Consider the following 22,411-nt stretch of genomic DNA (forward strand, 5'->3'; position numbering starts at 1 on the left):
TGAATGCCTTTTTACAATGTGTTTATTGCATAACTATAACCATCAGTGAATTTCATTCCATATCTTGAATTGAACTCTAACCTCTGGAAGTTGTACTTACCAAACTAACAACAAAATAATAGATACCCCCAACCATAAGTATTAACTGTAGTGACTAAAGCGTTGTTGTACACATTCTGTCTAACTATGAATACATGTATATCATCAGTTCTTCAACACTTCTGCTTTGCTTCATTTTAGAGGTAAATAAAAAATATGAGTGTATAGACTTACATATCAAACCAAACTTACCTTTACCTAAGTGAATTTCAGAATTCAGGAGTCAGCACTAACCTTAACTACTTCTTCCTACACCAACAAAGCCACTAGCTGCTATTGTTCGAAACAAAGAAGATGATCACATAAGTATGTTTTTTTTTGTTTTTTTTTCACTCTGATCAGACCTTTCAGTGTGGGGAAACAACAGCATTATGGTTTATAAGTAGTCAATAACATACTCTGGATAAATCTGCTGTTTCTCAAAGACTACGTAGATGCTGGAGTTGCTCACGTTGTCAACACAGCTGTCATAGAGGGTTCTGCCGTCTCTTTTTGGTGGCGGCCGGACATAGCTGCTCGATCCCTGGGTGTACTCCCCCACCAGGACCAGAGCCACAAACATGATCTTGTTCCGGCTGCTTTTGGTGCGGGCATATTTGTCTGAGTAGCACGCATCTCTGGCAAAGTAGCTCCCTGATAAATGAGCAAAAATGTTAGTATGGACAGTGTACATAGGAAAAGGTGATGGGCTCTTTTCTAACTGCTTTTGTAAAGTGTGCTGCTTTTTACAGTCCTCAAAATCTAAACAACTTGGAATAACACAGTTTACTGCTCTACACCAAAACACAGCATGTTAATACCAAGGAAAATACTTTTCTATGGTGATTGAATATTGGATACTTTGAATTGTAGTTATTACCTGCCAAGGAGGTTATGTTGTCATCTGCGTTTGTTTAATTAATAGTAAACAGGATTATGCAAAACTACCCAACTGATTTCCAAGACCTTTCGAGGAGTGGAGGGGAATGTCCCAAGGAAGAACCCATTAAATGTTGGTGAAGATCCAGGAATGATTTTTCAGCTTCATTGATATTGTGAGATTGTGCTTATTACTCAGGGAGTAAATCATGGATATTGATGAACAAAAATCTGGCTTATTCGGGGGACTGATATCTGTAAGTGTGTGCAATTAGGTGTGATTTGATTGAATTTAAAGAGACTATTGAGGCTTGGCAGAGGTATAAGCTCTATAAAATGCCATTATTGTCCGAATACTGGAACAGCTGATGAGGCCGTCGTACTCTACCTTTGCCGTAGGCCACGCCATGGACGCCACACATCCTCCAGTCAAAGTTTTGCTCAGAGATGGCCTGAACCAGGGAGGCATCAGTGCCATGGAACAAATACTGCTGATTCACAGGTTTCCCTCCATTTCTCGCCGTCATCTGCTGTTTCTGCCTGAACACGCAAACAAACAAACAAACAAACAAACAAAAAGTCCATGTAATGATTCGTTTTTGCATATGACTGACATCTGTATAGTGTTTAACAGTCAAGAATGAGTGCAGTACTTTACCCTTGTGAATAATGTGTTATTTCTATACACATAAGGTGTAACATGTTAACTCAAGAAGTTCAGATTTTCCTGCAGGCTGAGTTTATAACCTGGTTTTCAACAGAGTGGGTTTAACAGACACTTCTCATTTAGGCTATTTTCTTTTTTAATAATCCAAAAAGCGGTTGTTTACCATTGAAAGACTTTCCACAGTGAAGGGTTCTGGATCCTGTTGATGCTGTTAATTCTACTCAGAGGCATAGTGCGCTTAAATAACTTCTCAATCATAGTGTAGTCCTTTGCAGAGTTGGTGAGAAGTACGTGCTGAAAGACAACAGATAAACAAGTCATTAATAAAGTTAATAGTCAATCATTATTAAGAGACAGAACACCGTAAAAACTAGAACTTTACTGATCAACGCCTGTCTCAACATGTTAGAAGAAATAACTGGAAATTACCGCAGATTCACATAATAGCACTGTGATATTTGATCGCTGAAACGTTATCGCTTTATCCTTGAGTCCAAGTGACAATTGATCATAAGTTGAAGAAATTCCCTCAAGCATTCTTCAAATGTCACATTTAAGAGTCCAAACACATTTTTTCTGAGGCCACTTTGACCTTTGACCACTGAAATCGAATCGGTTAATCCCTCAAGACCTTTGGCTACCAAAATTAACCTGATTAATCCTTGACTCCAAGTTTAGTCTTGCATCAAATGTTAAAGGATTCCTTCACTGTGTTCTGGAGATATCGTTTCATAAAAATAAAGCCAGATAATAAATGCTGTAAAGATACCTTGAATCCAAAGTCGGGCAGGAATTTCATGTCCCAGTAGGATGGGACACTTTCGGCCATGGAGGAGCTGGAGCTCTGTGATGAAACTCTACAAAAGGAAACACACACACAGTTTAAAACCTCTCTGACCGATGATGTCACTTGAGACATCAAAAAGAGAAGTGTTAGAATTGCTGTAAAAGGTTTAAAAGATAATACGGTACCTCTCCAGCTTCACCTTCACATCTTGTGCAGACACGAAGCAAGGCCTCCGTCTGACCTCTCTCTTAGTTTTGTATTTTAAGTTCTCTTGATACATCGGTGGCTTCCCCGGTTCAGGTTTGAAGTGGAGAACATACTTCTGATTGCCGGCACCAAAAGGGATCTCTGTGTCTCCCTGGTCTGCCAGGTACAAGTTCTCCAGTGTTTCCGAAGTGACAGAAGCTTGCTGGTCACCCTAAAGACAACACATCAAGAGAACAGTAATTTCCATTAATGAAATGTGGGAAAAGCAAATACCCTGAGGTACGTTGTTTGTAGAAATCGGACTCACCTGTCCGTACTCCAGCCATATCCCCTGTTCATCCTTCCAGGACCAAAGCCACTGGGTCGTGAGAATGAAGTGAGGGGGCTTTGCCACAGAGGAGGAAGTGGACAGTCGACGAACTGGAGAGCCTCCATATTTCATCTCCACAAAGTCAACTCCCTTCACAACAGCTGGCAAAGCGCTGAAAGCGGGCAAAGTACAGTAATTCACAGATTATACAAATCATAGAATTAAAATGTATGTTCCTCTCAGAAACTAAAAGGTTTTTTTTTCCCATTCATGCACCTTCGAAATCCAAGGAAATTGAAAATCCCTGAGCTGGTCAATTCTGGAGACGTGCAGCTTGTATCATGTCCCGGGTCACAGTAGGCTTTCTCGATCTCCTCCATATCAGGCAAATCCTTCCAGGTCACGCCATCGCCGTCTAAAACCTGCCATTTGTACGGCAAGTGCCAATGGACACGAACACACTTCTCTGGGGAAGAAAACACAAGGATACAAAGCCACCAATTTAACCTGTGACAGAGATACGGCTATTTTTTCCTAAGTTACTGCACTGGAGATGTGACCTGTGTTATTCTTACCTTTAAAGCTGCAGTGTTTGAAGAAGAAGAGGCAGATTTCATTCCTCTCAGCATCAGTCGTGGGTTTAGATTGACAAGCAGAACCAGCGGGGGGTCCAGAGGCGCTGTGGGAAGGCAGCTGAGGGGGGGTACACACCACTGGTTGCACTGATGGAGACACATATACGATATATGACTTTTATTAGATGATTGAGGAAAAAAACCTGAAATTAAGACATTTTCACAAGTAGTAAATAATCCCTTACCTGGGACAGGAGCAGCAGAGTGACCCGTGATGATGCATTTATTTCTGTAGATCTCATGTAGGTTGTTAATCGTCTCCTTACTGAAGCGGCTCAAAATCTTCATTCCTTTGGCATCGATGTTATGGATTCTCTTACACGAGGAGCCGAACTTGCAGTCGCCCTGGATGAAGTGCTGGCAGACGTGAAGCTTGGTGCAGGAGGTGCTGAACCTGCAGGTGCCATGCTCACCGTTGCCTTTGTTGTAATGGGGGCATATCTACACGGGTATAAAAAGGATTTCATTCAGAAATGTGTGTTGTTTTCTACACAACAGCAACTGGACTCTGAATTTGCACCTGGAGCTGCCACTGCTGCTGGTGAAACCTACCTCAGGAAGCAGGAAGGGATCATTCTGCAGCAGCAGCTGGAACAGCTGTTTTTCCGTAAAGTCTTGAAGATCAAATCTCTTTAAAATCTCTGCATTATAAGGAGTTGCCAGACTGTGGTTATTTTTACACTTGAGTCTGAAAAATAAAAAGACAAAATGATTAAAAAAATAAGTTTTTTGGCTAAATTAAAGTGTAACTTTGTCAGAAGGGCCTCAAGACATTGATGGTGAAGTCATATGGAAACTGAGTTTTTGTTGAACACCATGTTAGTTGAGTGGCGTCAAATTTCAACGTGTTGCATTTGCTGCAACTTCAGCATAGTTTGTTCAATCTCCCTCAAACTACATGTGTGTAAAGGCCAATTTATGCCTCTCCGTTTTTTCTATTACGGACAGATAAGACCGCCCTATCCGTCGTGAAACGTCCACTCCGAGGGCGTCGGACAGCTTTTCGTACACGTCTGATTTTTCTAACTATCCGTCTTCATGTTGGAGACCCGACGGACCGCTCTTGGCTGTGATTCGTCCGCAAACGACATCATTTCCGTATGACGTCATTTCCGTATTTCCGGACCTCAAACTTCCTGTTTACATGTAGCAACAAACACGAACACAACTATGATTCTACGATTAATGTGACGTGTGTGTTAAGCCAGCGGAGTTGTCCGGCTGACGGTGGCTCGTTAGAGCACTGAGGGCATGTGTGCACGGTCACATATGGTTATAACGAGCTTTCAAAACGGCGCTAGCAGGCTAGGCTAGCGGGCTAGGCTAGCCACCATGCTAACTGCGGTGGTAACAGTGCAAGAACCCGCCGTCACGACTTTAATTCCACTTCTATCATGACACTGTTTCTATAATACCGTCAGGTTAGAAGCAAACACTGGATAGTAGTAGTTAGTGTCGGGAGTCCTGCTGACTGTGTGTGGAAGCTGGGGGGGAGCTAGGTCCGTGTAGCTTCTAGCTACATGTAGCCTCAAGCAGATTCAAGCTGTGGAATCAGCAACACAGTTCGGAAACAAGACCGGAGAACCGCTGCGCTAAGAAACTATAACATCAGCATCTTGACCCGCTGGGTGTCACTTTATTTAGTTCTGTTAGTTGCCATGGTTCAGTGTGTGGGACGCAAGCTAACATGTCAACAGAGACACGTGGACTTCTTCTTCCCAAATGGGGTAGGCTTCTCTGAGCTCGTCTTCCGTTGCGCCACCTATGGGTTTGGCGGTGAATTTTTTCCGGACGTAGACTGACGGAGAAGTAAAAATCAAAAAGACTCTTTGTCTCCCGCTGAGACCTCTCCGAGAAACGGACACGTAGTAGTATATAAGAGCCTTAACAACTAGGGACGGGAATCGGCAGGGACCTCCCGATACGATACTATCACGATACTTAGGTGGCGATACGATATGTATTGCGATTTCTGTGGGTATTGCGATTCTGCAAGTATTGCGATTCGATATTACGATTTCCTGGGATTTCTTTTGGTTATTTTTTTTTTTTAAATACTGGACCATGGAAAAATGTTGAATCATTCCTTCAAATACAACACAGTCAAATTCACTTAGAGCTTTACCAGTTCTATTTCAAATATTAACATTAACTTAATGACTGCCGGGCAGCCAATAGAGAAAATAAATAAAAATGTGCCCTATTATTGTGTAGCCCCTGTCAACTGCACACAAACTGACAGATTAAGAAATGTATGCCACTTAGGCTACTTTTAAACAATAAATAAAAGGTAAATTAAATAGAATGAATAAAAGTTTACTTAAAATATAAACTTTGAAATAAACAAAAAGTAGGCTATTGTTGTTTGCATGTAGGCGATGCAAAGCTAGTGATTGGGTATGTTTAGATTCTTGTGCAAAAACAAGAGCTGGTCAACATGCTCTAGGGAGATGTTGCTCCCCCCATATACCCCCCGTATAAACCAATAAATATGTTTTAAAAATGGATTTGGGAGGCAGCATGGCGATTTAAAATCGTCATTCACAAGAATCGCGATTTGTATCTGAATCGATTTTTCACCCCAACCCTAGTAACAACAGGCTGCCCCCAGAAGACATTCAGATGGTTTTAATAAATGGGCATAGCAAACAGGAAGTCGGCCATTTTGAATTAATTGGGCATTTTTTACCATTCCCACATTATTGAAAGAACTCCTGCAGAAGGCTCCTTTGATTTTCCTATGTCATCAAAGGAGCCTTCTTCATTTAGGAGAGCTGGGTCCAAGACACACCCACATCTCCAGGTCCTTATCATCAGAGATTTCAGACTCAGAATCAAGACCAAGAGTTGCCTCCTCTTCATAGAGCATCTTTATTACCATTTCAACCGTAAGTCAGAGTGAAGGATCTGTGTGTTTGGGTGTGTAAAATAAGACTTACATGCATCAGATGTGCAAAAGCAGCTGTGTTAAATGAATGATAGGTTATCCGTAATCAATACGTACTGTTTGGGTCATTTCGGACATTTTAGGTAATCAAAAAAAAGTTATTTAAGGACTACTTAAATACCTAGAATATTAAATGATCAAATATATTTATTTCAAACATATAGCAAAGAAACACTCATACATGAAATGACAGGAAATGAATACGGGTCAATTTTTAACCCACGTTTTATATAAATGATTTATTTTGAAGGTAACAAAGGAAAAATCAACACAAATCAGGATTTGTGTTGATCAAAAACAAGTTAATTGGGTAATACTTAGAATATTAAATGATCAAATATGTTTATTTCAAACATAGAGCAAAGAAACACTTATGAAATGACACAGAGAATTAATACAGGTCATTTTTGCCCCATGTTGTATATATATATATATATATTAATATAAATGTATTATTTTAAAGGTAACAAAGGAAAAATTAAAATAAGGATTTGTGTTGATCCAAAGCAAGTTAATTTGGGAATACCTGAAATATTGAATCATGAAATTCATTCACAGCAAAGATATAGAGAATTCAAACTAAGCCGGGTAAACTCCACCCAACTCTTCAAATGATTCATTAGGCAAATAATTCCATGTCAGCGGTCATGGATTCCTATGGTGTCTTTCATGTCACTGTTGCAAAGGTGAAAGATTTATAAGATCTGAAGAGAAACAAGAGCGTGCACGGATCTATTAGTCTGTAGTGATAGTGATTGCACCACCTACTGTCAAGATGAGGTAAGGCTCGTTTTTTCAACTTTAAATCGATTTACATTAAATGTTTACTGTGTGATGGCGTGCACAGGAATGCGTGATAGCAAGTGTTTTCATGCAAAGTGATGTAGAACCACAACATTTACATTTGTTTATAAAGTAAGAAGGGAAAAAGGAAAATAATGATTTTTGGTAATTAGTAATAAGTTATTTAATGAATACTTGGAATATTAAATGATACAAATACATTTATTTCAAACGTAGAGCAAAGAAACACTTATGAAATGACACAGGAAATGAATACGGGTCATTTTTTACCCATGTTGTATATATTTATATAAATATAAATGTATTATTTTAAAGGTAACAAAGGAAAAATTTAAATCAGGATTTGTGTTGATCAAAAACAAGTTAATTGGGGAATACCTGAAATATTGAATCATGAAATTCATTCACAGCAAAGATATAGAGAATTTAAACTGAGCCGGGTCAACTCCACCGAACTCTTCAAATGATTCATTAGGCACATAATTCCTTGAACTGTCACAGTGTCAGTGGTCATGGATTCCTCTGGTGTCTTTCATGTGACTGTTGCAAAGGTGAAAATGTTATAAGATCTGAAGAGAAACAAGAGCGTGCACAGATCTATTAGTTGTGATAGTGATAGCACCACCTACTGTCAAGATGAGGTAAGGCTCGTTTTACAACTTTAAATCGATTTACATTAAATGTTTACTGTGTGATGGCGTGATTAGTGGACGCGATGCACAAAGCAAGTGTTCTAGCAGATCTAGATCCAGTGAACACAGCAGGGGGTCACTCACCCGAACGAGCAGTCTCCGCAGACGTAGTACCTGCACAGGTGGAGGCCGTCGCACTGGGGACATTGTCCGGGTTTCTTGTGACAGAGCCGCAGACTGGTCCTAGCCACCAGGAGACTGTCCGGACTGATCACCTGGCCGCTGGCCGCCCTCTCTCTTCCTGATCGGATGCGTATTTTCCCGTCGTCGAACAGGACGCTCCGGAGCACCGACTCGGACACTCCGGGGAAAGTCCTCTCGATCCTCTCCTGCAGCCGCTTCGAGTCCAGACTCCCCAGGTGGTCGCACAGGGTCTTGAGGACAAATGTAGAAATGGGAGAAGTCATCGTTGACACAGGTTTGTTCGATCAGGGAAAGTGAGTTGTTGAGCTGCAGAGGAGGAAGTGGACGTGGCTCCGGAGTTAAACATCGGAGAGAAACGAAAACGAAACTTAGAGGAGAAACCAGGAAAGGGAAACTGATCCGTGCCCTTTAAACACAAATACCACCAACACAAAGGTTTTTTAATTTAGAAACATATACTATAAACTACAACTTGTACTGACCACCTCAAATGCTGCCATGTTCATTTGCTGTGAATGAATTTCATGATTCAGTATTTCAGTTATTCCCAAATTAACTTGCTTTTGATCAACACAAATCCTTATTTTAATTTTCCCTTTGTTACCTTTAAAATAATACATTTATATTTATATAAATATATACAACATGGGTCAAAAATGACCCGTATTCATTTCTTGTGTCATTTCTTTGCTCTATGTTTGAAATAAATGTATTTTTATCATTTTAATATTATAAGTATTCATTAAATAATTGTTTTTGATGAGAAAATCATTATTTTCCTTTTTCCCTTCCCTCACATATGAATAAAAAAAACATACCCCTGAAATACAATAACACTCGACGCGATTGTTGTGTTTTTGCTTTCCTGTATAGATTCTACGGAGGCCCTCGAATGCAACACGTAGCCCATAGCAACCACGCCAGGAGTTCAGTTTACCCTAGCAACCATGGAGAACATGGAAGAGACAGAAGAACAGGAGGAACAACCTCTCTCCAGCCGAATCGAAGAACTCTGGTAATATAAATGTGCTTTTAACGGATATACTTTAAAATGGTTTGGTTAATCAAGGCAGGTTTAGGTGAATAAACTTCATGGTTAAACGTTTTTTAAGACTACATGCTAACTGCTATGTATGTAGCCATGTAGAGCAACGTGATTATAGTAGATGTATATATCTATCAATCTATCTGTCTGTCTGTCTGTCTGTCTGTCTGTCTGTCTGTCTGTCTGTCTGTCTGTCTGTCTGTCTGTCTGTCTGTCTGTCTGTCTGTCTGTCTGTCTGTCTGTCTGTCTGTCTGTCTGTCTGTCTGTCTGTCTGTCTGTCTGTCTGTCTGTCTGTCTGTCTGTCTGTCTGTCTGTCTGTCTGTCTGTCTGTCTGTCTGTCTGTCTGTCTGTCTGTCTGTCTGTCTGTCTGTCTGTCTGTCTGTCTGTCTGTCTGTCTGTCTGTCTGTCTGTCTGTCTGTCTGTCTGTCTGTCTGTCTGTCTGTCTGTCTGTCTGTCTGTCTGTCTGTCTGTCTGTCTGTCTGTCTGTCTGTCTGTCTGTCTGTCTGTCTGTCTGTCTGTCTGTCTGTCTGTCTGTCTGTCTGTCTGTCTGTCTGTCTGTCTGTCTGTCTGTCTGTCTGTCTGTCTGTCTGTCTGTCTGTCTGTCTGTCTGTCTGTCTGTCTGTCTGTCTGTCTGTCTGTCTGTCTGTCTGTCTGTCTGTCTGTCTGTCTGTCTGTCTGTCTGTCTGTCTGTCTGTCTGTCTGTCTGTCTGTCTGTCTGTCTATCTATCTATCTGTCTGTCCATCTGTCTATCCATCTATCTGTCTGTTTGTCTTTCTGTCTGTCTGTCTGTCTGTCTGTCTGTCTGTCTGTCTGTCTGTCTGTCTGTCTGTCTGTCTGTCTGTCTGTCTGTCTGTCTGTCTGTCTGTCTGTCTGTCTGTCTGTCTGTCTGTCTGTCTGTCTGTCTGTCTGTCTGTCTGTCTGTCTGTCTATCTATCTATCTATCTATCTATCTATCTATCTACCTATCTATCTATCCATCTATCTATCCGTCTGTCTGTCTATCTATCTATCTGTCTATCCATCTGTCTATCCATCTATCATACATTCATCTGTCTGTCATTGTTCATCAATCTATCATCCATCTCTCCATCTGTCCATCATCTATCCTTTCTATTTATCATCTATCATTTATCATCTACCCACCAATTGGCCATCATCTCTCCATTTGTCTACGCATCTATCTATATTCAATCTTCCATTTACAATCTCTTTCTATTGATCATCTGTCTATCATTTCTATCAATATATCATCTACCCATCTATCGCCCATAATCTCTATTTATCATCTATTCATCTATCTGTTATTGCCCTTTCTATTTATCAATCATTTATCTTTTGAGCTGTCATCCATTCATATTGCCTACCATCTCTTTCTGCTTTATTTATCATCCATTGTAACTCACAGAATGAATTGTTAAAATAGTTTGACTACACCTTGAACAGTCTTTCTAACTATTAACTTCTAACTTTAAGCTGCTAAACTTTAAAAATCAAAAGTTTCCCCTGGCTGACGGAAGTTGTTGTCATTTCCCTCCAGGATTTCCCATGAAGCCATGCTGACAGAGAATCACATGTTTGAGAGTTTCATCGGCCGTCTGAATCCACTGGACCTGGAGTCCCCGGCCGGGGGGGAGGGGCCTGAGGGGTCGGTGGCCTCTCTGATCGAGGGGGGGGTGAGTGACATTCAGTGACTCACACACATGTATCCACAGCTGGAAATTAACACAATGAACAACTCATACCAACAACTCATGCTAATTCTGCATGCACATACATGGTTCTTGTGTCAGCCTCTCCTGTGTGTGTGTGTGTGTGTGTTACTCTTCTTGTGTGTCCGCCTCTCCTGTGTGTGTGTGTTTGTGTGTGTGTTTGTGTGTGTGTGTTACTCTTCTTGTGTGTCAGTCTCTCCTGTTTGTGTGTGTGCGAGTGACTCTTCGTGTGTGTGTCTGTGTGTGTGTGTGTCTGTGTGTGTGTGTGTGTTACTCTGCTGGTGTGTCAGCCTCTCCTGTGTGTGTGTGTTACTCTCCTTGTGTGTCAGCCTCATCTGTGTATTTGTGTGGGCGTGTGTGTGTGTCTGTGTTACTCTCCTTGTATGTCAGCCTCTCCTGTGTCTGTGTATGAGAGTGACTCTTCTTGTGTGTGTGTGTTACTCTTCTTGTGTCTGTGTGTGTTACTCTTATTGTGTGTGTGTGTGTGTGTGTGTGTTAGTTACTCCTCTTGTGTTTGTGTGTGTTACTCCTCTTGTGTGTGTGTGTGTGTGTGTGTGTGTGTGTGTGTGTGTGTGTGTGTGTGTGTGTGTGTGTGTGTGTGTGTGTGTGTGACTGGACTCAACTATACTCATCACCTTCCTGTTACAGCTGCTCTAATGAGCCACCACCACAACAACATTATTCTCTCTCATGGTCACAGAACAGGTTTAAAAGTTGAAAACAAAATCAAACACCTTATAAGTTGAAAGACTGACGACAAATCATATCGCTGCAATTAGCAGCCATTTATGTGGTTTCCTGGCACACACTAAGGAAGGATTATTGAAATGATCTCCCAAAACTATAGATTATTGATCATGAACGATGATTTAATAATGTCCCTGTGTGTGTGTGTGTGTGTGCGTGTGTGTGTGTGTTTTATTAGGGACGGAGACGGAGGTCTCGTTCCTCCATCACAGATCGCCCCCTGCAGCTGACCCTGGAACACAAACTTTTTATGGAACGGAGTGAAATAAAGGCGACAACACAAGATTGTGAGGATCTCAAACGGAGCAGTGAGTTGGTCCAGGACAACTACAAGGTCAGGCTGTTACACACCCTTGCACAAAAAAGATAACAAACCAGCAAAATGTGCCCTAATCTCATTTCACCATTCTTTCTGCCTGTGTTCCCAGGCCTCGATGCAAGTGTCTGAAATGTGTCTGGCGTGGTTCAGGAAGGCCGAGAAAGAGTTTGACCGCAGAATTCTCCAACCTGTGAAGGACACGAGTCTGGAAGTGAAGGACCCAGAGAGCCTGCTGCACTGCGTCAGAGACAAGTCAAAGGTGAAACACTGGTGTGGTTCAGTGATCTCAACACAAGTGTACAAACAAAATATGTAGTTCTGTGTGAGGCTGTAATAGTTGAAAAACGTTCCTTTCTCTTTTCTATCAATATTGTGTTTGGATGTGTAGTTAGTTTTACATGTTGGAGCAAAATGGCAAAAAACCCATAGTATTTGCTTCCCTAAACTGAAACAGGACAACCAGTTGGAGAAGTTACATCTGAAGATCCAAGCAATGAAGGTCGAGGAGAGGAAGGTCCAGCTGAAACTGATACGTAGTAAGGAGATGGGAAAAGCTGAGTTCAAGAAGGTGATGAGAAATTATTTTTACACAGAGGCCAAGAAAGCAGAAAGATGGTTTTATTATGTCCCAGTAGATTGTCACTCGATTGTGTAGTTTCAGAATTTGGTAAGAAAACAATGAATCAGTCCGTGATCTGCTGCTTTTTCTAATAAGAGCTCATCAGATGTGTTCCTACCACTATTTACTAAATAAAAGCAGCATTTATATGTGGATGACTGTTTTATTAAACATAACAATGTGTGGTGCTGTGTGTTGTATGTAGGAAATCATCCAGGAGAAGATTGAACAAAGATCTGACAAGAATCCAGACGAACTCAAAGTCAAAAGTTTGACAGTGCAACGTATCCTCAGTTTACACAAGGTAAGAGAGAGACTGATATGTTAATGTAGCCCACCTCAGGTCATCTTCTTCATGTTGTGTGTGTCTGTGTGTGTGTGTGTGTGAACAGGCAAAGCTGCACAGTACGACAATGGAGTTGAAAGAGTTCAGACATGACAGCAGCAACAGGGAGCAGATGCTGGTCAGACTTGATGAGGACATACAGGAGGTTGAAGAGGTCTGTTATTAGTTTGAAAATGTTAATAAAATAAGTTTTAGATCAATATATCAGCTAAAGTAATTCATGCAGTTTGTTTTTTTCCCTCTTCAGAAGCGTTCGACCGCCCATGCCCTGGACCAACACCTGCTCGGCCAGATGGCTGATTTTCGAGCTCCCACTGTCCTCGAGTACATGCACGTCAAAGAAAAACACAAGAAGCTGCTGCAGAGCATTCACACTTGGGAGCGGAAGGATAAGATTGCTGAGGTGAACTCAATATTTCTTTTCCCTAAAGACGATTATCAGACCACAGCATGACTCAGGCCGGCTGACAAGAAAATGTTGTGAGACAGTCTCCGGAACAATGAGCTCTCTCTCTTTTCTGTTTTCTACCAGATGGCCTTGAAGACTCAAAGGAAGGCAAAGGCCAAACAGAGAGCCGCTCTCACTGCTGCAGAAAGCCCTGGAGCTGGAGGGGGGGGCGACCACGGCCCCCGGTGAGGCTGCCGCACACAGAAGAACACGAGGGAGCCAGAGAATCAGACGACCGAATGAATGAAGGATGGAAACTTCACTAAACAGTAGCAAATGATTTGTGTTTGTGATATTAATTATGCAACTTCACTTGTATATGTTTCAACCTTTTGATTTTTTCTTGTAATATTGGTTGGACGTTACAGAATACAAGTGTGGGTTTGAAGGTTACCATTTTGAGCACCCGTGCTTGTTGTATAAACTCTGCAGAGATTATTATTATAAAGACTCAAAGGCAACTCAAGTCTGAGAATTTCATTATTTCAAATCTCAAGATGAATTTCCATCACATAACTGATATCTGATTTATATTTTAGTCACACAGTCTAAATTGAACGGAAGTCCTGTAAATGTTAAAGCTCCATTTTACCCAATTACAATAAATAATTAAAATGATTGCCATGCGGTTGTATGTCTCCACAAACCAGTGAAGTTTCTCAATCTACATACATTTTTCTCCAAGACTCATTAGGTCAAAAAACCCTTGACCACTGAAATGGAATCAGTTAATCTTTGAGTTCAAGAGAACATTTGTACTAAATTTGAAGGAATACCGTTGAGATGCTCCTGAGATGTTAAACATGAAAACATACTGTGATGACAATGCAATCAATCCAATACAGGCAAGTACCCATGGTTATGGTTCTGGAAAAAAAACAACAATCCACCTCAGACTCGACAAACTATTTTCTTTATTAGAAAGAAATCCTCAGAGGTATAAGCTCTCAAAGAACTCTAAATGTTATGATGTTACATGCTATATGTACAGTTATATACATGAAAAGTGCAATGTCACAATGGGTAAGCTGTTTATTTTTTTATTTACTCTGTCGTATTACTGTTTGGGAAATGGCATCATTACTTCTTCGCTGCTTCCTGCGCTGCAGTTTCTCAGAAACACGGAATCTGACATGAAAATGCGAAAACAGAACGTCTCGAGTTCCTCTACAACATTTTCCAAGGCACTTCCACAGGTACATACATACATACTACAGATGTGAGAGAACATCAGGCATAACGGAGACCTATTGTTGATGATGGTACATATAGTGACAAAAGCACATTTTACACAACTGGCTTCATATTGTAGGTGGGACATCTGTATCTCTGGATTATAATTATATATCATTTGGTTCTAAATTAGAGTCATTTTCTACCCAACAAAGATAACGATAAAGATGATAAAAAATAATAAAAAGTTAGTAATTCAGAAATCAAATTAGCGTTTGATTATTACACACAAAGTATCTGTCAAGTCAACGATGGTGTAAACCTGCAGTTAGTTCTTCTAGGAGTTGTTATTCTGTGACAGATATTCCCAGGACATGCATCCGATTCTGTTATTTCTACAGCACAGAGGTTCACATACAAAGACTCAAACAGGGGGCACAGACTCTGATGTGTGGCTATTGCATTCTGAAATCATTACGTCAGCCATTTTAAAGTGTCATCTTCCACAAAAGCAACACAAAAAACACACAAGTTTCAGCTGACAAGAGGGAGGGGGGTCTCGAAGCACACTGCAAAAGCAAAAAAGGAAGCAGGGTGAAACGTATCAGGAGGCTTTTACACTAACAGTCATTAGGTCCATGGCTACTGGCAGCACTCCCATAGGGCGCCGCATTAAGTCTACACACATCAATCTATATGAAGAGTCCATGCTTTACACTTACACAGCCATGTCTTTGGGTAGATAAAGCGAAAGCAAGGCATAACAGAAACTATGGCATGTGTTTCACAGCGTATAATCGCCTACGTGTTGTATATACTGTAGTTAGGAGATGATTTGTCATCAGAACTTTTCACACTGCTCCCCCTATACAGATGTAAAGGCATAAGTTATTAGGCATATTTTTATCCCTTCATCAGTGGCTGATGCAGGAATTCATGAACCCATCAAAGTGTACAACGAAGTAGTGGTTTTATCCAATCGTCAGATCTCGTTCCCGGCAAAAATGGAATATATTTGTATATGCAAATGTTTGTGAGCAAGTCCAGCACAGAGGTGATTCTTTGCACGTTACTGAGACACGACTCCCGGTGGTTATGCCGTTCCACCGAAAGCTGCAGAGAGTGAATCAGTTCTACTTATCTATTCAGAGTACCATTACTTATAAAGTCCCTCCAGGCCTGTATCAGTCCAACCTTCACACCAGGTCTGTCCAGGAAGTCACCGCACACCTTAGAACGGTTTACATTGGAATTCACTTACACCTCAGAGTCAGTGAAGCCTTCTGACGCGGTTCCGGTACCCATCACAGAACCTCCAAGGCCCCTCTCATCCAGTTCTGGTTCAGGTTCAGTGGGAGTGGGAGGAGCTACCTGCACCGGGCTTTGTTCGGTTGCATGATCCGCGACTCTGTAAACTAAACTAGCTAGAACACTTCTTCTAAAACCTCGAGGGAAGCCTTCGTGATTTGTTGTTTGTATTTATTTTAAAGAAGATGTTAGATCATATTAATCTAAGCATTCTAACACATAAACATGTTATTGAAACAGAAGTCTACGTTGGAACTCCTACGCCGTCTTTCAGAGTCCGGTGTCTGGTCTCGAAATGTCCTTCCCTGCTTAGGTCCATGTATGTTACACGCTCTTAGATTTGTTTGCAGTACGTCCTTGAAGTATCTCTCCGCCCCCTGGAAGTGGATTGAGAGTTTTTGTTTGACATCCCTGGTTCTCGTCCCGGAGGTCACATGGTGCAGGACTTGTCCAGAGGATCCTGAGGATTCGTGGCTGGAGGTTGGGCAGCCGGGCCGGACTTGGGCAGAACCATGGGCTTGGGCCTCAAGGCCGGGGGTTTGAGCTGCACCCCCATGCGGGGCGCCACCATGGGCTTGAAGGTGCTCATGGTGTCGCTGGAGGAGCTGGTGCTGCGGCGGAGGGGCGGCTCGGTGTTGGCCGTGGACCTCAGCATCACGCCGTGGATGGGGCTGAGGGACTCGCTGGAGCTGGCCGGCGTGGGACCCCCGCCGCTGCTGCCGCCGGAGGTGGTCTGCCGCTGCTCCAGGGTGTCCAGCACCACGTCGGGGGCGTGCTTGGCCGAGCTCTGCCGCTCCAGCTCCCGCAGCTCATTCAGAGCCGTGTTCATGGTCTCCTCTATGTCCTGCAGGAGGGAGAGAGAGTATGCGTCAGGGAGGATGTGAAGGAACGATGAGGACACATGACGGAGAGATGACTGGGAAACAAGACGGTTAAAAGTTAAAACATTGAAGAGACGTGACAGAACAGACACAGGAAAAGATGAGGACAAACAAACAAGAGAAGACACGGAAGTAAGAAGGAGGTGGAGTTAGAAGGAAACAAAAACTACGTCAACAGAAAGTCACCAAGCATGCGTTTTCCAGGCAGAGAGGGAGAGAACTACTTTGCATCAGCACTTCCTCCTGCATGCTAACGACTATGGAAATGCAGAGATGACGTGGTGTGTTCATCTGAGCATGATCCCAGTCTGCAGGCAGACAGCCCAGCACAGGTTAACGTGACCTCTGTGACCTCTGCGTTCGAACTGAGCCTTTTTTTTTTTACAAGCAACATTAACGGCTCTGCTATTCAGATATATGGGACAGCGGTTAAAACAGAGCCACACCCTTCCTGCGTGCGTCAACACACATCAGAACCAGTCAGGCGATGGTACAGTTTTGAATAGCTTTCTGTTTTATGAAATGTTTTTGCATGGGAACGATCCCGGTGTCGGACTACGCCCCCTGCTGTCTGCCTGTGACGCTCGTCTCTTGCGTGAATTCAGCACACGGACACGGTTGCAGCCAGAGGAAGCAGAAGACAGGGACTGACTATGTGTTTACAGGGCGGGGCAGGGCTGTGATGATGGAGGGAGCTGCGGTCGGCTCGCCGCTCGTCCCGCGCTGACCTGTGCGATGCTCTCCGGATCCAGCGGCTTGCCCCCGTGGTGGAGGTGATGGTGCAGGTGGTGGGCGTCGGTGAAGCCCGTGTACTGGCCTGAGGAGGTGGAGCGGCGGATCGGGGGGCTCTCGATCTTCTTCAGCGACTCGTGGCGGTTGATGTTGGTCAGGCTGCCGTGGCCGGTGCGGCGCCGGCGCTCGGGGCTGTCCATGGGCATGTGGTTGCGATTGCGCAGCATGTCCCGCGGGCTGAAGTGGCCGAGGACCGGCGAGCCCATCTCCGGGGTCCCGCCGTGGCCCCCGTGACCCCCGTGACCCTGCTGGGAGGGGTGCACCATGCAGTGGATGTCACTGGGGCGGGCGGGCGGCCTTCGAGACGGCGGCTCTGACCTTTTCTTGTGTCTACTGGGATAAAGGAAATGGGACAAACAGGGAAATTGTATTAATTCATTGCTTTCATAACAAGAGAAAAAGGAAATCTTCAAACAACAAACTCTCAACCAATCATAGCACTTGTTTTCTTCCATAAGTTAATTTTTCAGAGACTAAGAAGTTAATGTATTAACTGTTTTTACATTTGGCTATTTAAGTGTGATTGACTATATTTTATTATATCGCAGTCCTCCTTCAGACGTTGAATCCCCTGAATTGGACGCACGAGGTTTGAAAGGTTCAGTGTGTTTAGATTTAGAGCTTTCTACTGGCATCACCTCCGCCAAGGAGTTTTTCATCTGCTTGTTGGCAGGATTATGCAAAAACTACTCAACCGATGTAATGAAACTTTGTGGAGGGGGGGTGGGGCATGACCCAAAGAAGAACCCATTACATTTTTGGTGCAGATCCAGATCAGGGTCCAGGTTTATTATCCCCACTTTCTTTGACATTGTGAGACGTTCTTCTACAGTTTCGTTGTTTTTCCAGAAAGTGATTCATTGATTAAAGAAATCAGACATTTTTAGGGGACAGATCTTTTTTGAGTGTGTGGAATTTGATCCAGATCAAGGGGGGTGGGAGGAAAACATAAAACATTTGTCATATCGATAAAAGGAAGCATCATTATTGTGAGAGGACCCCTGACGTCAGTGGCTCTTGATAAACGTGTGTGTGGAGCAGAGTGGAGCTGGCTGTCGGCCAAAGGAGGGGGGGGGGGGGGCAGAGGTTCAACCGAGCATCACCACCGGCTCCCTGGGAGAAGCTCCAGCTGCTGGAGCAGAGTAACTGTCCTCTGCGTGAACCTGGACCCGCACAGCAGCGTGCACACCTGATTTCACGTGCACGTCTGAAACCGGGTGCAATAGAGCTGATCTGACCGGACACACACACTCCTTTGTACATGTGCTTACTGAGTTATACATGATGTTGCTCCACAGTAACATCTACTCCCTTGAAGCAGCTCTATTGCATAAGAGGTCAATAGAGCAGCACACGCTCGTCACTGTGGCTCCACCAGGCTCCGCTCTACATATTTATGACTTCCAGCTCCAGTTATGTTCAATCAAGAGATTATAATCACTCTCATCAAGTTCATGCAGCAGGATGACTGAGAAAAATATAGAATTAAATCTTTTATTTAATCACAACTATTTATAGTCATGTGGCACTTCAGATACATTTTAACTGGCAAATAAAAGAGACTAATAATGTTTTATTATAATGCAGTTATTTATTCTGTTGGTAAAATATTTCCCCATAATTATTCCATCAATAACTTGTGCGAGCTTGTCAGTTGAACTATTAAAGTATCTGCATTGTTGGTTCTTTGTGATGATAAACAAACAGTGAATTAGTGAAGCAAATGGCCTCATTTATAGAGTTTATGTCTGAACGCTGTCTCAGACATTATTATTAAGATTAACTGTCTGCCTCATTACTGCGTGAAATAATAAGAAATAATAAGAATGGATATGAACGACTGTGAGAATCTTAATAAATTTAATTCCACAAAGACACTGTTGCTTTGGCATCTCCCCCAAAAAATTATAATGACAGGAAACTACTCATCTACATCATTAAGTGTAAATATCTACATTAGTTAGTGAAATAAATGAGAACAGATGTGTGCTTATGTAACAATCTGAACTACAAACCTGCTCATACATCACAAAACCCTCTGGAAATGGATGTGAAAAAAATGTCGGAGGTGTAAAAATATGAATTAATGAGCAGAAACAACTTCTCGACAACATTAATAGCAACAAGAATATTTCAGACAATGGAGGAGGAGGGGGTGGTGGAGGCACAGTGGCTGGAGAGAGAAATATTATTATATTTTTTTCATTGTCTGACTGCAGTGGGAGATCTTGAAAAGTAAACAAGTGCAGGAAGCACTGCCAACCTGCAGGGGGCGCAGTCTACATTCATAACACCAGTCCACCCCTCAGGCAGTGTACTACAACCATGGCTGTAGTATGACTTGCTCCGGATGGCGTCACCACATCGACAGCTCATACTTTGTTTGTTACGACCTTGGCTGATAATAAAAAAGAAATCTCAAGACATTCCGTGGGTTCCTCTGCAGAATCCAGACAGGAAGTGGACCAACTGTAAAGCGTGGTGACGCAGAAACACACCAATGAAACCGGCTTGGTTACCGACGGCGACGGCGAACTCTGCCATAGCTCCGTCGGCTCAGGGTGTTGTTGATTGTGAGCAACAAGAGAGGAAAAAGGAGAAATATCTATTTATAAAGCTCAGGATATAAATGATTCAAAACTTGCGAGGACTGTCTGAATGGGAGAGCGGAGAAGTGAGTGGGGGTGGAAGATGGAGAGACAGGAGAGGAAGAAAGAGAGAGAAAGGGGGGGGTCACCTGGGAGCAGGTGGCAGGTAAAGAATATTGTAGATTTCAGCTTTTGGGATAAAGAGGAACTTCGTTAGGCTGATTGATTCCAGATATGCTCTTCGTCCACTTACTAAAACCTGCAGTGGTGTAAATATTGTCTCGAGCATGAATCATCAACATTTTAACAGCGGAGTAGTTGGGGGGGGGGGCTGGGAAGTGAGTATGGCTCGGAATAAAATAGCGTTTGTTCATGCGTTCGTCAAAAGCCAAGAACAGATGTTTCAAGGTCGCTCTCTCACTCGCTCGCTCCACCAGCAGCAGGAGAAATGAAGAGGAGAGTGGGAGACGTAACAGTGGCACGCAGACGCTGCCAGAGACTGAAGTGTGATTGGATGTGTGTGTCCTCTGTGTGTGTGTGTGTGTGTGTGTGTGTGTGTCATTTATCCATGTATGTGTGTGTTCCATTCCACTGCTGATGACTAAGCACTGATGTGAAATGGATATTTAATACGCATGCCTCACAACGCAAAACTGTCTGGTCACTGGGAAATTAAACAGAGTGGGAGGCGTGCATCCGTCCACTGGTGATGAGGCTGAGGGAGGTGGGCTGAGGATACAGGAGGAGCAGGAGGAGCAGGAGGAGGAGGAGGAAGAGGAGGAGGAGGAGGAGGAGCAGGAGGAGCAGGAGGAGCAGGAGGCCGTAAATGTGACACGGAGAATTGATTGTGTGTTCTGAACAAATGTGTGCTGCTTTCTTCAGGAAGCTGTTTATACAACTACACCGGAGTGTTAGGGTCACTTAAAGAGATTTCAAGGATAAATTTGTCATATTTTGAGAATATAATTGTAATTTAGGATAAAGAAGTAATACTTACAAGAAAAAAATGGTAGTTTTAGTGTGTGAGCAACATATTAAGATGTACTTTAGCATAAGTAATAAGCACAAATAACAATTTAAGTCATATTTTGGCTCATCAGCATCACAGTATCAGGACTTAGAAAATATTGTGTGAGAAAGTGGAGGAAATCCCTCTTTTGTGGGAGAGGAAACGTTTGGTAGTGGTCGACTTTATCGTTAGTTACTGTCTGATGTTCAAAAGGGTTTTACAGTTTGTCATCAACGAGATTGGTTCAATATTCAAGGAGTGGAGTTAAGTTTTCTCAAAAGTCCAGTCAGAGTTTTAATGAGTTATATTCAGCAACTTATCATTTACATGCATCTAAAGCCTGTGTAGTTAAAATCACTTTAGATGTTGCAGCTGTTCATTTGTTGTGTCCAACTAATGCTCAACTCATCACTTCTCATTAACCAGAGGCAACATTCTACAGAACCTCCAAATGTTTAAATGGTTACCCAGAGGTTTCAACATCTCCGTCCAGTCTTCCTGCAGAATGGAAACCAACCTGGTGATGTAGGCCTCAGAGATGCGCGGGTCAGTGGGCGAGCTGATGTCTTTCCCCGAGCACTTCTCCTCTCCAGCGTGGCCGCTGCTGGCCTCGCTGTCAGCCTTCTGACTCAGAGTGTCTGAGAAGCTGTCATCTCTGGGACACCGAGAGAAGAGGAGGAGGAGGAGGAGGGGACAGACAAACAGAGGAAGAGGAAGAAGAAGAAAAAGTTGGAAAAAAATCAGTCATAGTCGCTCTGTTGTTCGATGACAGGGTTCCATATCAGTTTCCTGTGTGTCAGCACGACTCCCCCTCTCTCTCCTACCCCCCCCCCCAAGGTCCACAGAGTCAGATGAGTCATATTCCTGAGCTTCTCAGTATTCTGGTGGTGACACCCACACACACACACACACTAACACACACACACACAAAGAGCGACTGTATAGGTTTCAGTGAGGTTGTGTGACTGGATGCTGGGGACAGTTGGTGCCCGGCAGGCGGCTGTAATCAGAGCTCCTGAGCTGCTGTGTATTAGCTGATATAAAACACAGTGGTGGCGCTGAGACAGAGCGAAGAAGAGTGGTTCGTCATCGCACAAAATCTACAGACAGACTTTTCAAACGTCACGACAGCGGAGTCGTGAGAGGAGACATCCTGTCCTGAAACGCTCTCTCGTGTTTTATTCTGGGTTCTTTTATGGGACAAGTGAAGATCCCAACCCTGTGTGCTCCATCACTCCTCACCCTGTTCTGTTTAAGTAGAGAGCACAATGCTACT

General features: G+C 43.0%; 3 protein-coding genes across 6 annotated transcripts in view; 1 reads left to right on the top strand and 2 right to left on the bottom strand.

The window, feature by feature from the left end:
* Window positions 1–4: 4 nt before the first annotated feature.
* Window positions 5–8,517, bottom strand: parp12a (poly (ADP-ribose) polymerase family, member 12a). The gene is made up of 11 exons (XM_061077362.1): window positions 8,091–8,517; window positions 4,116–4,251; window positions 3,749–4,004; window positions 3,504–3,650; window positions 3,205–3,394; window positions 2,926–3,100; window positions 2,597–2,829; window positions 2,394–2,481; window positions 1,788–1,918; window positions 1,346–1,497; window positions 5–732 (listed from the first exon to the last, which is right to left on the bottom strand). The coding sequence occupies exons 1-11, from the start codon at window positions 8,411–8,413 to the stop codon at window positions 476–478; spliced, it is 2,088 nt and encodes a 695-aa protein (XP_060933345.1). The 5' UTR covers window positions 8,414–8,517; the 3' UTR covers window positions 5–475.
* A 524-nt stretch (window positions 8,518–9,041) lies between these two features.
* ccdc113 (coiled-coil domain containing 113) lies at window positions 9,042–13,845 on the top strand. The gene is made up of 9 exons (XM_061076494.1): window positions 9,042–9,165; window positions 10,734–10,869; window positions 11,831–11,986; window positions 12,081–12,230; window positions 12,426–12,539; window positions 12,796–12,894; window positions 12,983–13,090; window positions 13,184–13,339; window positions 13,469–13,845. Exons 1-9 carry the CDS (start codon window positions 9,098–9,100, stop codon window positions 13,571–13,573), a joined length of 1,092 nt encoding a protein of 363 aa, XP_060932477.1. The 5' UTR covers window positions 9,042–9,097; the 3' UTR covers window positions 13,574–13,845.
* A 436-nt stretch (window positions 13,846–14,281) lies between these two features.
* The window catches only part of srgap1a (SLIT-ROBO Rho GTPase activating protein 1a), a 79,853-nt gene continuing 71,723 nt past the window's right edge, over window positions 14,282–22,411 (bottom strand). For 2 of the 4 annotated variants that reach the window (XM_061076682.1, XM_061076680.1), the window contains exons 20-22: window positions 21,653–21,790; window positions 17,475–17,868; window positions 14,282–16,709 (exon numbers count right to left, since the gene is read on the bottom strand). In XM_061076682.1, the coding sequence (XP_060932665.1) occupies window positions 16,296–16,709; window positions 17,475–17,868; window positions 21,653–21,790 (946 nt within the window). In that variant the 3' untranslated portion in view covers window positions 14,282–16,295. Of the gene's footprint in view, window positions 16,710–17,474; window positions 17,872–21,652; window positions 21,791–22,411 lie in introns of all 4 variants that reach the window. The other 2 variants (XM_061076681.1, XM_061076679.1) reach the window with 1 other exon arrangement.

Source organism: Limanda limanda, chromosome 8, assembly GCF_963576545.1.
Source record: "Limanda limanda chromosome 8, fLimLim1.1, whole genome shotgun sequence".
NCBI classification, from domain to species: domain Eukaryota; kingdom Metazoa; phylum Chordata; class Actinopteri; order Pleuronectiformes; family Pleuronectidae; genus Limanda; species Limanda limanda.